This window comes from Monopterus albus, unplaced genomic scaffold (genome assembly GCF_001952655.1).
Source record: "Monopterus albus unplaced genomic scaffold, M_albus_1.0 scaffold145.1, whole genome shotgun sequence".
Lineage (NCBI taxonomy): Eukaryota > Metazoa > Chordata > Actinopteri > Synbranchiformes > Synbranchidae > Monopterus > Monopterus albus.
In genome coordinates, this window is record NW_018128025.1 from 904,406 (window position 1) to 919,683 (window position 15,278).

General features: G+C 40.2%; 2 protein-coding genes across 19 annotated transcripts in view; both read left to right on the top strand.

Annotated features, from left to right (window-relative positions):
- Positions 1-2,151, top strand: part of pnpla8 (patatin-like phospholipase domain containing 8) — a 12,042-nt gene extending 9,891 nt beyond the window's left edge. For both annotated transcript variants that reach the window (XM_020614398.1, XM_020614399.1), the window contains exons 9-10: positions 586-781; positions 943-2,151. In XM_020614398.1, the coding sequence (XP_020470054.1) occupies positions 586-781; positions 943-1,217 (471 nt within the window). In that variant the 3' untranslated portion in view covers positions 1,218-2,151. The remainder of the gene's footprint in view (positions 1-585; positions 782-942) is intronic.
- Positions 2,152-6,169: 4,018 nt separating this feature from the next.
- The window catches only part of nrcama (neuronal cell adhesion molecule a), a 54,950-nt gene continuing 45,841 nt past the window's right edge, over positions 6,170-15,278 (top strand). For 10 of the 17 annotated variants that reach the window (XM_020614376.1, XM_020614378.1, XM_020614391.1 and 7 more), the window contains exon 1: positions 6,309-6,493. Coding sequence is in view for 1 of the 17 variants with exons in the window: in XM_020614377.1 (XP_020470033.1) it covers positions 6,378-6,394 (17 nt within the window). In the remaining 16 variants the exon portion in view is untranslated. Of the gene's footprint in view, positions 6,494-15,278 lie in introns of all 17 variants that reach the window. The other 7 variants (XM_020614381.1, XM_020614390.1, XM_020614384.1 and 4 more) reach the window with 3 other exon arrangements.

Here is a 15,278-nt window from a genome sequence, read left to right on the forward strand (position 1 = left end):
CGCTCTTAGTCTGACCCGTCACCCAGGACCTGTTTGCCTTGGGAGACCCTACCAGGGACATATAGCCCCGACAACATAGCTCCTAGGATCACTCGGGTACTCAAACCCCTCCACCACAATAAGGTGGTGGTTCAAGGAGGGGCATAATTAATAATAGCTAAAACTAAACTAAGATTCTAAACTAAGCCAGTCAAAATTTGAATCACGAAATGCAATAAGATGTACCAGTAAAACTCAATTTGATGTAATGCGGCCATATTAGACTTTATTATGCATCAATTCTTATCTAAATTGCAGAGAAAAGCTGCAAAAAACCTGCTGCTTTTCTCACTTCTGAATAAACAAGGCTGTTTGTCAGTGGAGGACGTCTCTGTCCCAGGGGCTTCTTTTTCTCTGGCCTAAAGTTGTTTAACTCTGGTTCAGCTTGTCCACCTTGCCCTGTTTGTCCTCTACAGGCTGATACAACACATATATTAAAAGTAGAGGCACAAGGTACACTGTAGAGACAGTTTCCTACATGTGTATTTACCTTGATTTTGAAAATGTTTGACTGAGGAGATACTAAAGGCATCTCTCTTCCTGTAGGATGGAGGGCTTTTAATTAACAACCCCACAGCCTTGGCCATCCATGAGTGTAAGTGTCTGTGGCCTAACACTCCACTGCAGTGTGTGCTGTCTCTGGGCACTGGACAGTATGAGGCAGTAGACAAGACCAGCACAACCTACACGAGCCTGAAGGCCAAGCTCACCAACGTCATCAGCAGTGCCACAGATACCGAGGGTAAGACCACACGAGCTGTTACTGTATGTATGTTTGACGTCCCACACAGTTATTTATAAACCACAAATTAGAGATTTGCAGTCACACTGCAAAATATCTTGCTGAGTGCACTGTCTTGAACTGAAAACTAAAAGAGAAAAACCCCTCAATTATTGTTTCAGAGGTGCATGCCATGCTGGATGCCCTCCTACCTCCTGACACCTACTTCCGGTTTAACCCCTATATGAGCGAGGACATCCCTTTGAACGAGAACCGTGTGGAGAAGCTGAACTTTCTCAAGAGCGAGGGGGAGCGCTACCTGGAACGCAACGAGGCCAAGCTGAAGAAGGCAGCCATTGTACTGGGCCAGGAGAAGAGCACAATCCAGAGACTGGCTGAGTGGGCCAAGCTCAAGGCCAACATGTATGATGGCCTCCCATTCAAATCCAAACTGTAGTTAGCGGAGTTTTTAAGGTAAGAAGACCTGGTGAGTACGTTTTGAAAAGCGAGCAAACTGAACATTTCCTAAGCCTCCAGGGAGGAAATTTGAAACAATATATCAAATGTTTACATGGTTTGATCATCATCTTCCTAACACTAAAAACAAAATACTGTACATAACAGTGTGAAATTACAGAAAGGATGTAATTTGTTCTGTGTGGGACAGGATGTGTGTGAGACAGAATAATATACTCATGAAAAGATTCACTTGACTGGCCTGAGGAAGGAAATGCATGTGTATGCAGGTTCATTAATGTATGAATTTAAGCTGGCTGAGAATGTTAGTACACAGATGATAATGTGGCACTGACACATGACAACATTACAGGTGATAAGAATTAATGCCAATAAGGATAGCTGTGTATAATTTGTAAATGTAAAAATTTTCAGTCATTTGAAAGCATTAAGGTTTAAGTCAAACATGACTGCACAGTGAGAAGATTAACACTGTATAGATGACAGAGACCGTGCGCTTTGTAAAATTTAATTATTTATTTCTCATAAGGGAAAAATGCAAATAATATTTGAAGTAATAATGACTTCTGAGTGCTCTTGCTAAGATTATGAATAAGAAATATTGCTACTTCTTAATTTCACTGTCTTGTATTAGCACATAGAGCTACACAGACATCTGCTGTGATATTTGTATTAAAGTATTACAATATGATTAGTATTACCACCATACTGCAACACATGTTCTACTCTGTTCAGCAGTGAATTGTGGTTGATGACACTTTTGCTTTAACCTTGTTCATGCCTGAATTACTCAATCTTTGTGGCCTTTCGTTGTTGTACACTTTATAAATTTGACACACATTATCCATTGCTTGTCATTGCCTGGTGGAATGCAGAAAGAATTGTCATGAAAAAATAAATATTTGCTTCAGAACCTCGACATAAATGATCACTTTTTTATATTGTGCTCTGAAAATTAGTATGTTGGAAATACTGCATATACACCTGGAATATTATTTGATTTTATTAGTGTTTATGTGCTCATCTGCTGCCGCAAACTTAACACAAACATCACAAAGAGCCCCAAAATGGAGTCGTTACTAAGGAATGCTAAGTGTCCTGCTATGAGGAATTGCTTTTTCTCAATTGCACACGTTGAATTTCTGTCTTATTGTTTTGATCCCTTTGAAGATCAACTGAAATTCCATGGCATCATTCCTCTCAGACACACCGTTGTTACCCCAGTCAATGTGAGCAATATGTCACAGGGAAGTACACCTACAAACCTCTACAACAATGACACACCAGAAGTATAGAATAATACAGTATCTCAAGTATTTACCTTGACCAAGGTCTCGTTCCTGGTTGCAGACTGTCAAATTTGTAACTGGCTTGGGTTGATGGCCCTTCTTTTCCAAATGCCATCTTGAGCTTGAGATGAAGAGGTGCATGGAGGCCTAAGTTCTGTGCCTAAGGACCTTTTGGGGTCTCGTAGGATGTTGGATTAATTGTAGTTTAGGTTTATGGCATTGTTTAAAAAAATGCTGATAGCAGGTAGTTTCAGTCTAATCTGCTTAGGTTTTGAAATGTAAGATTCTGAGAATTCTTTCACTGCCTTGAAAAACAGGGTTGAATTTTTTTTTCTTTTCTATACTTGATCAATGAGTAGCACTAACACGTTTCCTTCACTCCCGTTGTTTTGGTATTATCATACATCAAAATACATAAAACCAGAACCATAGGCATCACTACATTATCTAAATGTTTTGTAAGAAATCAGCTCAGATTTTGCAGAACTTTGTATTCAAGCACAGTACAAAATAGAATTTATGTTTCCTGATAGGCTGTGTCTTTGACAAGCACAGCCAAGACAGACAAATGGGTTGAAGAAGAGACTAACACTCTAGTGATGTTTTCCTTGAGTGTGAAGGGCCAGAGTGCCATGGCGTCCACACTTATGACTGCTGCCTTGTATGTATTTAGATTTCTGTTTATCTGAACCTCTCTCTGCCCATCCATCATGTAACCAGAGAGAGAGAGAGCTAGATGGTGTGTGTGTGTGTGTGTGTGTTTATAGATATACACTGCTCAAAAAATTAAGGAAACACTTAATTCACACATTGGATCTTGATTAACAAATTATTTAAGTACTTATGTACATTATATTATTTGTTCAGAACAAAATGACATAACAGTGGTCAATGGAAACCAAAATCATCAACCCATGGAGGGCTGTATTCAAAATCACACTGAAAATTAAAGTGAAAAATTGAAATCACAGTCTCATCCAAGTTGTGTGAATTTCATCATGGCAACTCATAATGTGGCTCATAAGTGTGTATGGCCCCTGTCTGCCAGTATGCACTCCCGACAATGTCTGGCGGTGCTCCTGATGAGTCAGCGATGGTGTCCTGGGAGATCTTCTTCCAGACCTGGATCAGGGCATCACCGAGCTCCGGGACAGTCTGTGGTGGTACCTGGTGGTGTTGGATTCACCTAAATATAATGTCCCATAGGTGGCCAATTGGATTTAGGTCAGGGGAGTGCCTTCGTCATCCAGGAACTGTCTTCACACTCTGGCCACATGGAGCTGGGCATTGTCTTATTTGTTGTCTTGCTTTTGCATTACAATAGAAATGAGGAAGAACCAACTGATTCATACATCCCATCTGTCACTGCAGATGACAAAAACCAGCCATCCCACTCCTCTTGCCTGGGTCATCTCAGGATATGTAGCGTAAAGAAGTTTGCATCTATGAGTGAGAGAAAAACCCAGCTGCTTCACATCAGCACTTGTCAGATGTACTGTAGCTTAATTTAGGAAGAGAGGAAGGCTGTTGTGTAAACAGTAACAGTACAGCAGGTATCTGGTAGCTGTCACAGAGACATTGTCTCTCTCATATATCCTGACCTGTATAAACTGGTTTTAAAGTACACAGTGCCCCAGACAGGTTTTGGCATAGTTCCCAAAAATGTAAAATGATAGTGAAACATGTTAAGTGTTTTTTCTTGCAAAAAAATAATTTTAAAGGATGCTTGTTAATCAAAGACTTGTATTTGACCCCATGGAACAGGAAAGAAAGAAAATATATCGAAGGCCAGAGACTGTTTCACACTTGACAGAGGTACTGTATGTCTGAAATGTCACACTGTAAAAAAAAAATTTGTTCCTCATCACATCGCCTCACTGAAAAGAAACTGTAGAACAGTTTACACAGTGGTGTAGTTCTCCACAGACCTCTGCCAGTCGGTTAGTGTGGGGACACACCTACACTGACAGTTCCTATTTATTTAGCACCCCTGCACCAATGTCTGACTGAGTCCACTGCAATGTCCATGCAGTACAAACTCTGTCTTCTAGGTCCACATTAAGATATTTACTGAGCTTTCAAATCACTAAGTTAGTCCATAACAGTGTTAGGTCTTGCACATACAGAAACAAACACAAAAACATAATTTATCTAATATGAAATCACATTTCATGAGAAGAGCTCCATTGCTCAAACTCATCATTGTTTCGGTCCAAGCCTCCACGGTGGACTTGTCACTGTGAGTGCTGCTGCATGCACCTATCATGTGAAGACATTGCACACACAGTGGGTACGGAAAGGATTCAGACCCCCTTAAATTTTTCACTCTTTGTTATATTGCAGCCATATGCTAAAATCATTTAAGTTCATTTTTTCCTCATTAATGTACACACAGCACCCCATATTGACAGAAAAACACAGAATTTTTGACATTTTTGCAGATTTATTAAAAAAGAAAAACTGAAATATCACATGGTCATAAGTATTCAGACCCTTTGCTGTGACACTCATATATTTAACTTAGGTGCTGTCCATTTCTTCTGATCATCCCTGAGATGGTTCTACACCTTCATTTGAGTCCAGCTGTGTTTGATTATACTGATTGGACGTGATTAGGAAAGCCACACACCTGTCTATATAAGACCCTACAGCTCACAGTGCATGTCAGAGCAAATGAGAATCATGAGGTCAAAGGAACTGCCTGAAGAGCTCAGAGACAGAATTGTGGCAAGGCACAGATCTGGCCAAGGTTACAAAAACATTTCTGCTGCACTTACATAGGCAACATTATACATTGTCATGTGGTCTTTTATCCTATGTTCACCAGATGATTATGGGCAGGATGATTTTTTGAATCTGATGAAGATGTCCTATGAAATGGCTAGAAAAACAGTAGAGTATCACAGTACCACAATAAATATTTTAAGTCCTATTGTGGACTCCACTTAACTGTTTTAGGCATTGCCCAAATGTATAAACATACTGTATGTTAAGGTGTTGGGAGTGTCACTGATTAAACAGCAAAATCACATTTTACTGAAACAAATTATAAAAACTTAACAAATCTAGCAATCAAATTATAAAAAAGGAACCTATACATTTTTACCAATAAATTAAAAAATTTCAGGAAACCCACATCTTAAATTTCACAATAATATACAGGAAACATAGGTTTAGAAACAGGTTTACAATTAAAAAATGAATGAATGAATGACACTTTATTATAGACTCAAGGTCCAAGTTCAGAACAAATAGACAACAAAAGAACAGTTAAAAAGAAACAAATAATAAATAATAATAAAAAAACTCTGTCACTGATACAAAGGTTTACAGGTAATATTTGAAAATGTGTTATTAGATAAAGCATTTCTTCACAGGGTTATTGTTTATTTCACACAATTCTATCTGCAGGTCTTGTTGCTGCCGCGCGTAAAACGGCGTCGCTGCAGATTTTTCTTTCTGCACAGCAGACGGCGAGGACTGACAGAGAGAGGGGGAAAGAGAGAGGTCTCACTTTTATATGATCTCCGTCCACCCACAAGTAGCCTCACGTACAGTAGAGACTAGAACTATCAGTTATCAATCGATAGGTTGATACGCAAATTAGTCTGACAGTTAATACATTTTTTGAGCACGAGCAACAATTGACAAATATTCACAGATTCCACCTTCTCAAACGCCCTTATTTGCAGAGCCGGAGAACGGACCGGGCTTTCCCTGATGAATGTGTCGTCTTTCGGAAGCATAAACGATCTTTGTTGCTGCTGGGTTTTGACAGCGGCGGGGGGAGCTGGTGGAGAGAGCGGAGAATCCGTGTGGACCACAGCTTGCTGCTGCAGCGGCTGAGGGGGATGGACAGGCTGTCCGGGTACGGTCCCTCAAACACACAGACACATATACACACTTCAGTTTTGTACCGTATCATCACACTAACTGCCTAAGGAGGAAACAGAGCTGATTTGCGACGGTGAGTCTGAACACGCCACTTTGTTTCCTTTTTTCATTTTCTCCCTTGTCTTCAGTATCATCATATGTGGCTGTAGAATAATGGTGCGGTGGATGTATCGAGTCGGTGCGGTTTCATTTGTCACAGCATGCCGGTAATGCCGGTGCAAATAATCTAGCAACATGGAGACGCCTGACGCCGATTGACGTGTTTTATCTGGATTGTGCTGCGCATCAAAGCCAGACCACTGCAGCCCGTGTCCTCTCCGCACTGCACGCACTGCATGAGAGAAAGCAATGTGTTCATCGGCTGCTGTACTGACTGGATTCCGTGGTGGGTTTCTGCTTATTGCTGCCGGACGGTGCAGGCAGGCCCACAGCGCCGACAGGGTGATTTGGTATCTGCCGGCGATGATGCTGTCAGCTGTACCTCAGCATCTCTAGGTGTCATCTCGTGTGTTTTCCTCCCTGTCCTTTGACATAAAAGGCATATTTTTATATATGACTTGGAGACGTGAATCGGCAGTCGGTGCCTACTGATCAACCAGGGAGTTTCCTTTCTTTGTATTGATTTTCGCATAAAATGAAATGCAGGTTTTCACAAAGTCAAATTATTGTTGATATTTGTAGGGTTTTGCCCCCAGAATGGTGTCAAATTCTCGACAGGCGTTTTAAATAGAGGGCGAAATATCTTTCTACGTGTTGGGCTGCGCAGACAGAAAATGACAAGAGAGGAGACAAATTTTAAAGATTTATCTCGAATAAATTGGAGAATAAGATTCGTCATTAAGATATTTTAAAACATTTGATATTTAAAAAATAATAATATTAAACCCACCATTTGGAGTTAGGATTAGAATTAAAATGATTTTTCAATTAGACATGGCATTTGATCATTGATGGGGGAGGCAAAGTGCAGGCTATCTTTGTTGTGTGGATGTGTGTAGGGGGAATAGAGGAGTCAGCAGTCCAGGTATGTTTTGATAGTGCAGGTACTTTGCTGCCTTTATAATATACACTATACCTCCTTATTGCTGCATAACAATCTGTAATCATCCCTTTTCAAGGCCTATATTGTTTCTCTGCCATCATGTAAACAGAGTTGTCCTGTGTAGCTCATGATCAGGAACAGACCAATAGTTTAATTTCCATTGGGTGTCACTGCATATAAAACTAGTTGTTTGTTTGCAGTATCCAGTGTGGGACCAGTGGATAACACAACTGACTACAAAACAGTCCAAGACTAAGAGGAACTGCTGTGATGATGACAAGAATGGGACTATCTGACAATGTGGAGTCAAAAGTGTGTTATTTCATGCAGTGGCAATATTTGCTGTCCCCATCTGGTCTTGCTCTAAACACAATAAGATACAATTTTACAAGTTCTAGTTAGCTTGTTATCTTTACATTGAGGATCGCAGTGAGAGCTGAAAGGAAACAGCAGACATGTGTTACTGTCTCCCTCTGAGTTCTGTTTTCCTCACTTGAGAACTCTGAGCCTTTAAATGCGGCTCTGCAGTGGTGCAGTTAGCACCTTATGTCACAGCCCACACAACCAACACAATAAAAGCTAAGATGAGACCATGACTGGAAAGATACTCTAAGCTGCCAATTACTCAGCATTCACTTCATAGTATTTGTTTGCAATAGTTTTTAGTAAAACCTGTTTTTCCTATAGTGCTCAGGACAACTAAGAATGTCTACTGTGAAAAAGGCATGTCTTTTACACTGTGTCAGCAAACATACTTCAAATTAATCTATTTGCATTTTTAAAATATTGAGCATATGATATGGTTTGTTATTTGTTTGTTTCATCAAGTACTTGTAAAAACTATTAATTGAAAGAGTGAGAGGGGCTATTAATCATTTAGTAAAATGAGGAGTAATTTTTTCAAATTCAGCATCTCATTTAGAAAATAAATCATATACTGTACATGTAACGCTGTGGTGTGTCATGGAATGGCAGGTATGGTGTGTTGGCACTGTGCACCATAACCGCAGCTGGTGAGCTGTATGTCCCCATGAGACATGGCAAGACATGACTTCAGTCTCCTGCAGTAACTCCTCAGAGTGTCAGGGCAGAGCCAGCACTGAGACATTACTCATGGCAGCTGCGGTGTCATCGTCACTATCACACTCTCTCACTTATCCGCGGCCCATTAGACACGTGTCAGGTGATGGAGCTTATGGTTGGTTTAGGTGCTTTCTCATTCTGCCCACTGTTGCCTTAATTGATGAGACAATGTTCAGAGAAGGGAGATGCAAAATATTGGTTTCAGGCTGTTTGGGGATCAGGAATGAAGTGTGACTTGTGGCAGGGTGGAATAAGCCCATGACTTTCTGACAGATCTGGACAAAGAAATGAAAGTTTCTTTCTGAAATCTTAGTTCTAGTTTAAACATGGAAGAAAACTTCATATATGTTGAGATAATGATAAACTGGCAGACTAATGCTGTCTTGCTTGTTAAAAAACAAGAAGCTAGAAAACCCTCACATTTGAGAAGCAGCAGATTTGGCTATTTCACTAAATTATAGTCTTAAACATTAAATTTTTATGCAGCAGCATCCCATATTTACTGTTGTGAGAAAAGCACTTTGCACATCTACATTAGAAAGCTGCATAATGTTGCTTTTCTTTTTTTGTAACACTGCATACTATACTGCAATTATGGTTTTAATTCTGAATCCCCACACAGTGCTGCTTTTTTTAATTCACCCCCAGAGGTTATGCAGCTGATTCCCTGCATTAGCAACTGCCAGGAAAGTACGCAGGTGCACATGTTAATGAAGTCATATCAAGAGTATCCTGGGCTTCTGTCTCAGTGTATACTCCTGGCATCTCTGAGGCCACTGTGAAAGCTGCAGCCAAATGAAAACTAGCATCATCGATTCTAAACTTTTAGTTAATAGCGTCAGCACTCTGTGGTGATGGTGGTGGATTTGAGGGTGGGAGGGGCACAAACATAACCCGACACACTTATTGTACCCCCACGCCCTTGGCTCACACCTAACCATCTTTAGGTGGTTGTTTTCATTAAGGGACTGGGACACATAAAATTAGCATGATTGGCTGATGAACTGGAAAATTTGAGAGAGTTAAAGCCAGGGCTGTGGAGTTTGACATTCTGCTGCTGCTGGTAGAGATCTGAGAGAGCAGATGCTGTTCTTCCTACTGCCTTCCTTTTATGCAAGATGTTGTTATTGCTGGATGAAAAATCTGCTTTTTTCCACAGTGAAGGCTGTAAGGGGTTATGAATTCAGCTCTGTTAACTAGACAGGCTTAATTTGAACAAGACAGTTTAATTGCAAGTATCAGATCATCATGGGCTTATCTACACCAGAGCCACTGCTCTTAAGGGTAAATTCAGTGTATTGCACTGGGATACCTAAGGGGCAGAAAGCAGTGGAAAGGAAAGGTAAGAGGATATGAAAGGAAAGGAAAGAGGATATGAAAAGAAAGGAGAGCTGGGGGGGAGGAAAAAGGAGAGAAGAGGGAGGACAAGAAAGAAGTGAGGAAAGGAGGGAAAGACGAGTGATGAGTGAAAAGGAAAAAATGAAGAGGAAATGAGAAGAGGAGAAAGCTAAGTCCTGTTATGGAGAGAAGACAAGTGGAATTAAGTTAGTGGGAGGAAAGCGCTGCAGTGAAGAAGAATGGAGAGGAGCGGAGCGGTGTGCTGTTGTGATCACCAGCTGTACCAGGCTGCTTCTGAAGTAGAGCTGGAGACTGGAGATTGACTAGAGGAGACACAGTGCGCTACTCCTGTAGACACACCCACACACACGCACACAGACTCATTCTATAATGCAAACGCCAACACACTCACATGATGAATAAGAATTGGTAGCTCTAACTTGTATTCACCTTTTTCACCTCATATACTTGTATATATATATATATATATATGTCCACACAAGCTCTTTGAAATATCATCAGTAGGTGTGAGTCTGCCTGTAGGCCCTACATGAGGCCTTTGTGTGGATCAGGTTCACAGCAGATGGGAGAGTGGGTGTGAGCAGGGGAGTTGCCAGACTGGTAGTAGCTGTCACTTGCTGAGTGTGAAAACATACAGTATCAGCATATCTGTCTGAGCGGATGGTTTTACTTTTATTCTGAGTCATATAGAGGTTTTTATTTGTTTTCACTACAGTTTGATTTGAGTGTTCATAGCTGGAATTGTCAATGCCTTATGGTAGATTATTATTTTAATGCCCACAATTTTATAGCTTGGTTAACAAGGAAGAGCCATATGAATAGCAGACTGATTTGACAGAGTGAAGAAAAAAAAGGTATAAAATCATATCGAGACCATATGGTCACATACTGTATATCCTCTTTTTTTTTAACCTGTGTAAGGAAAACAAAGGAGGAATGTTCAAATCCCAGTGGTGGGAATGTAAGTCATTCTACAACAGACTTGAAAATAATAATACCCCCATCCAGGAGAATCTTTGTCACAGCTCTGAAATGATTAGTGAGGATCTAGGTCAAAGCTGTTAAAGAAGTCCTCTTGTCACATCAAACATTCAGTTGGTTTCAAGGCACCGACATCACAACTGGTGTGAACCAGCTGGATGTTTTTACAGGGCATAACTGAATCTGTCAGCTGTGACAGATTTATTTATTCATTATATATGCTGCTGTGAAGCTTTGAAAGATGAAAACTGACTCTTTTTTAAGATTCTTTTCTCGTAGGCAGGTACTGTATCTTTTTGAGAGATTATTCTGATGGGAAATTTATCTTAAAGCTTTCACATTATTTGTAGAGTAGATACTTCATTGGCTCATAGCTGACAGCGTTCATGCTACTCATACAGAGGACCCTAATACAAAGCTTGTTATTTCCTATACCTTATCTCAAAAGAATAATCTGGTTACAAATGTAAGAACCCACTTGTTCAGAGGACACTTTCTATTGAGCATCTGCTAATCATTATTATGGTGTGGGGAAGAGCAGCTCTAGTTCAATGTAGCCTGCATATGTCCTCGCTATCCTGCTCCAGAGAGAACGCTTTTCTGAGCCTAGCTGGCCTTCAACAAGAGGCCTCTAGTTGTTCTGAATGAAGGTCTTTTAAGATAAAGCAGATGACAAGGAAGGAGAACAGAGGCAGATCTCAGTGTAGAAAAGTCTCCCATCAGCATAAGATGTCTCTGGTAACAGCTAAACCAATTAAAGGCACACAGATGCCATGCCTTAATAAGCATTTTCTGTTTATTCCAGTTTCATTTGAACTGTATAAATCACATCCTCACATACCTACACTTTGTTTTCAGGATAAATCAAAAACCCTCAACATGACACACACTGAGGCCAGTTGTGGCTCAGAAAGTAGTGGGTCATCCTTTAACTGTACGGTCAGTGGTTTGACCCTCAGCTTCTCCGGTCCATGTGTTGATGTGTCCTTGAGCAAGACACTGAGCACCTAGTTGCTTTTGGTGATATCACCATTGTATGTGTGCTGTTCTCTATGAACAGTAGCTGACCCGGAGGATAATTCTGACACCTTCCGTCCTAAGACTGTAATTGCAGCTTCTGTGTCTCTTAGTGACGACATTAACGTGAGCCGCATTCTGCATACAGCGTATCTGTATTTAGACAGGATGATCGCTTCTCCTCGATTTAAGCTGTTTTGAAGGCACCTTCGGTATGTAAAAGCTATTGCAAACGTTTAAGTTAAGTAAAGGCAATGTTTAAGTTGAAAGCGTACTCATTTATCATTTACATTCTAGGATTATCAACGGGAGAAATTAAGACACACTGTTAAGCAATATACGTTATTGCAGACGCTGTTTGTACATGCTAAGAGCCGTTGTATGCACATGTAAACGTGTCAGTAGATGCTGTGCATTTATTATGTTATTTGTGTTTCTATAGTTTTACGTCATTCCACGGCCAGCAGTAAAGTGTCAAAGTCCATTGGTTGTCTGTGGTCTGTGGGAGACGTTATCTGTGTCGAGTCAAACAAGGTCTTTTGACATAGAGGACAGAACAGTATGAATCTATGAGCATTTGAATGGGAAATAGTGTTAAATGTGTACATTTTAAACCAATGAAATCACTTAAATTTATTTTAAAAAATGCTACATACATTTTACCACTTCACACACAGTTAATGCCAGTAAAGCATAATAAACTAAAGAAATGAATTTCCTGTCAAAAATGCATGTGGATGCTGAGATTCTGAAGGATCGCCCTGAAAATGCTTGAAATTAATTGCTGAAACAGCTGAATGATGAGAAGAAATGGCTGAAGTTCTTTGTTGAAATAGCTGAAGGATGAGATGAACAGAATGACTGTGCACATGTCACTAAGCTTGAATGCAAAGTGGACAATGAAACAGCTGGAAGGAACAGTTATGGAGTGCAGCTGACAATCTGGTGTACATAGAAAGAGCACACAATCTGAAACAGAGGGGTGGTACAATCCACAAGGTTCAGAGAATGACAACAACATCAGCTGTAGTTTCACTGAAGCACATTTTTGAACGCGGCATGGCTTACATAGCTATCAGCAGAGTGTGTCAGGGATGGCCTGTAAAGCTACCCACAATGTTGATGGCGGAGATAGAGTAAATAAAATCGCTTTACTGTACTCACTCAGAACATACACAGTTACAGTCCAGAAAATACAACAACCAGCAAACCAGCAAACATACACAGCCAAGGGATCCAAAAGAGGAACGTCAGAGAGAGAAGTCCAAAGGTCGATATACAGATGCAAACAGATCTAGATGTCCAAGGCCGTAATTGGTGGTCGAAACAATCCGGTTGCACAACAGGAATCACAATAAACAAGAATACTGGAGAGTCTGCACAGGAGTCAAGAACAATCTGGCAGCTTTCCGGTGGGAGAAAAGCTGCTAATGAAGGGGTGAAAACAGGTGAAACCAATGAGTGTTGATTAGAGTAAAGGGACCTCTAGTGGAGTGGGACAAAACAGGAACTGAGAACAAAATAAAAGCATGAGACCGGAAACCATCGGGGCCAAAACCTGACCTCCCTTAGTAGACCGTGCCAACTGGACATGGATGAGACATGATTTTATTTGAATCCAGAGATCACATCAGCCCTGGAGACCATGAGACAAGCCAACATGGATGATATGATGCTGCTTCTTCAGATCAGACAAACACTGAGCAGACTGTACACTCTGACCATCGTTCACCATAACACAGAAGGACTGCCATCTCATGTCGGTGACATGAAGAGTCATCATGAATTGTGTCTGGCAAATGTTTTGTGTGTCACAGAAACAATCCTATAAGGCTGCAGCTGGATGGTTAAAAATTGATAAAAAGCAACTGACATCTGTCCTATTCAATAAAGGTGGTGTTGTTGTTGCTGCTTATGTCAGAGACCACATTCAAATGTATGAAAAACAGTACATCTATAATGTAACTGACCTTGAGTCCATAGCTTTGAAGGTTGAAGCCCCAGCAAGTGCAGTTGTATAGACTTCCAGACTACAGCTAGCCATCATTCCTGTCAAACCTGTGAAGCCTACTGGATGGATTTGAGATCAATTGGATTGTCACCCCATCATTGGAGCTGTTTACCTCTTGGGGATTGTTGAAAAAATTATTGGCAATATGTTTACTAAGGGGCAGTAAACACCCAGAGACCTATAGTGAAATTATTATACGTCTTGTATGTGTACTGAGTAAATGGTAGAAGTGGAATAGATAGTGTATGTTCCCTACTGAATGCATTTATCAAGCTTACACCCTGCTGTTACATGCAGTTCTCATGAGCAGTCAGACTGCAGATGTGCAGAAATATTTGCGATCACACCCCATTCTACGAGACAGAACTTACCATGACTAAGTCTGAATGTATAAGCTCATTTCCTCAGGTATAAGTATATTAGATCATATAACCCAGTTCTGGCCTGTCCTCACTGGCTTCCAGTCTGTTTTCAAATTGTTACAGACCTGACAGCTTTTTACTCATAGCTTAAGACATTCATTCATTCATTTACATTGGCTTTTAATACATAGTGCAGTGTCACATGTTCTATTTAATCAAGGTCTTATGTTCTCTGCATTTTATGGTGTCATTTAATCCCTTGTAATGATCTGATTTGACTTGTATTTGTTAAGTTTTGTGTTTTGTTTCCTTGTTTATGTATGTGAAGTACTTCAGTCAGTAGGAAGTAGCTTTTAAAAAGTGCTGTAGAAATACATTTGATTTGATTTGCCTTATAAATAAAAATATAAATACAGTATATGAAGGCCATGATATGCTAACCCCTGGACATAGGAATAAAGCTTAACCTCTCACACTAAGGTGCCACATTTGAAACATATTAAAGTTCCAAACACTGCTTGAGGTTTTATGATGGAGGTATTCACTCAGTAATTGACTACCATGAACCTGCGAACAGAGTTCCCTGCAGACCTTCCTATTTCATGTTATTAATTCAGGATAAGACCCCCAAACCTCCCAAATAACAAACTGCAGTTATAATGGCATCTACCACCTTATACCCTCAGATGTTACTGTACTGAGAAATTTTTATAAACCAGTATACTCTGGCTCTTTGAGGAAGTATTACATTTTGTCTGAAATAATCAATAAAAGCCGTGACACTGGTCACGTAAGACCATATTTGTTTTGCACGGTATTTAGTTAACATAATGTCTTATTAAGGATAGGGAATTTAAAGGATAGTGTATATTATGTAATATGTCAACAGCTGAATATTTTATAAAATATTGTCTGATATAACTATCTGCCAACTCACTCACTTCAGCTGTCTTCCTTCCCCATGTTCAATTGAATGGGGCAAAATTTGCTAACAAAAAGTTGA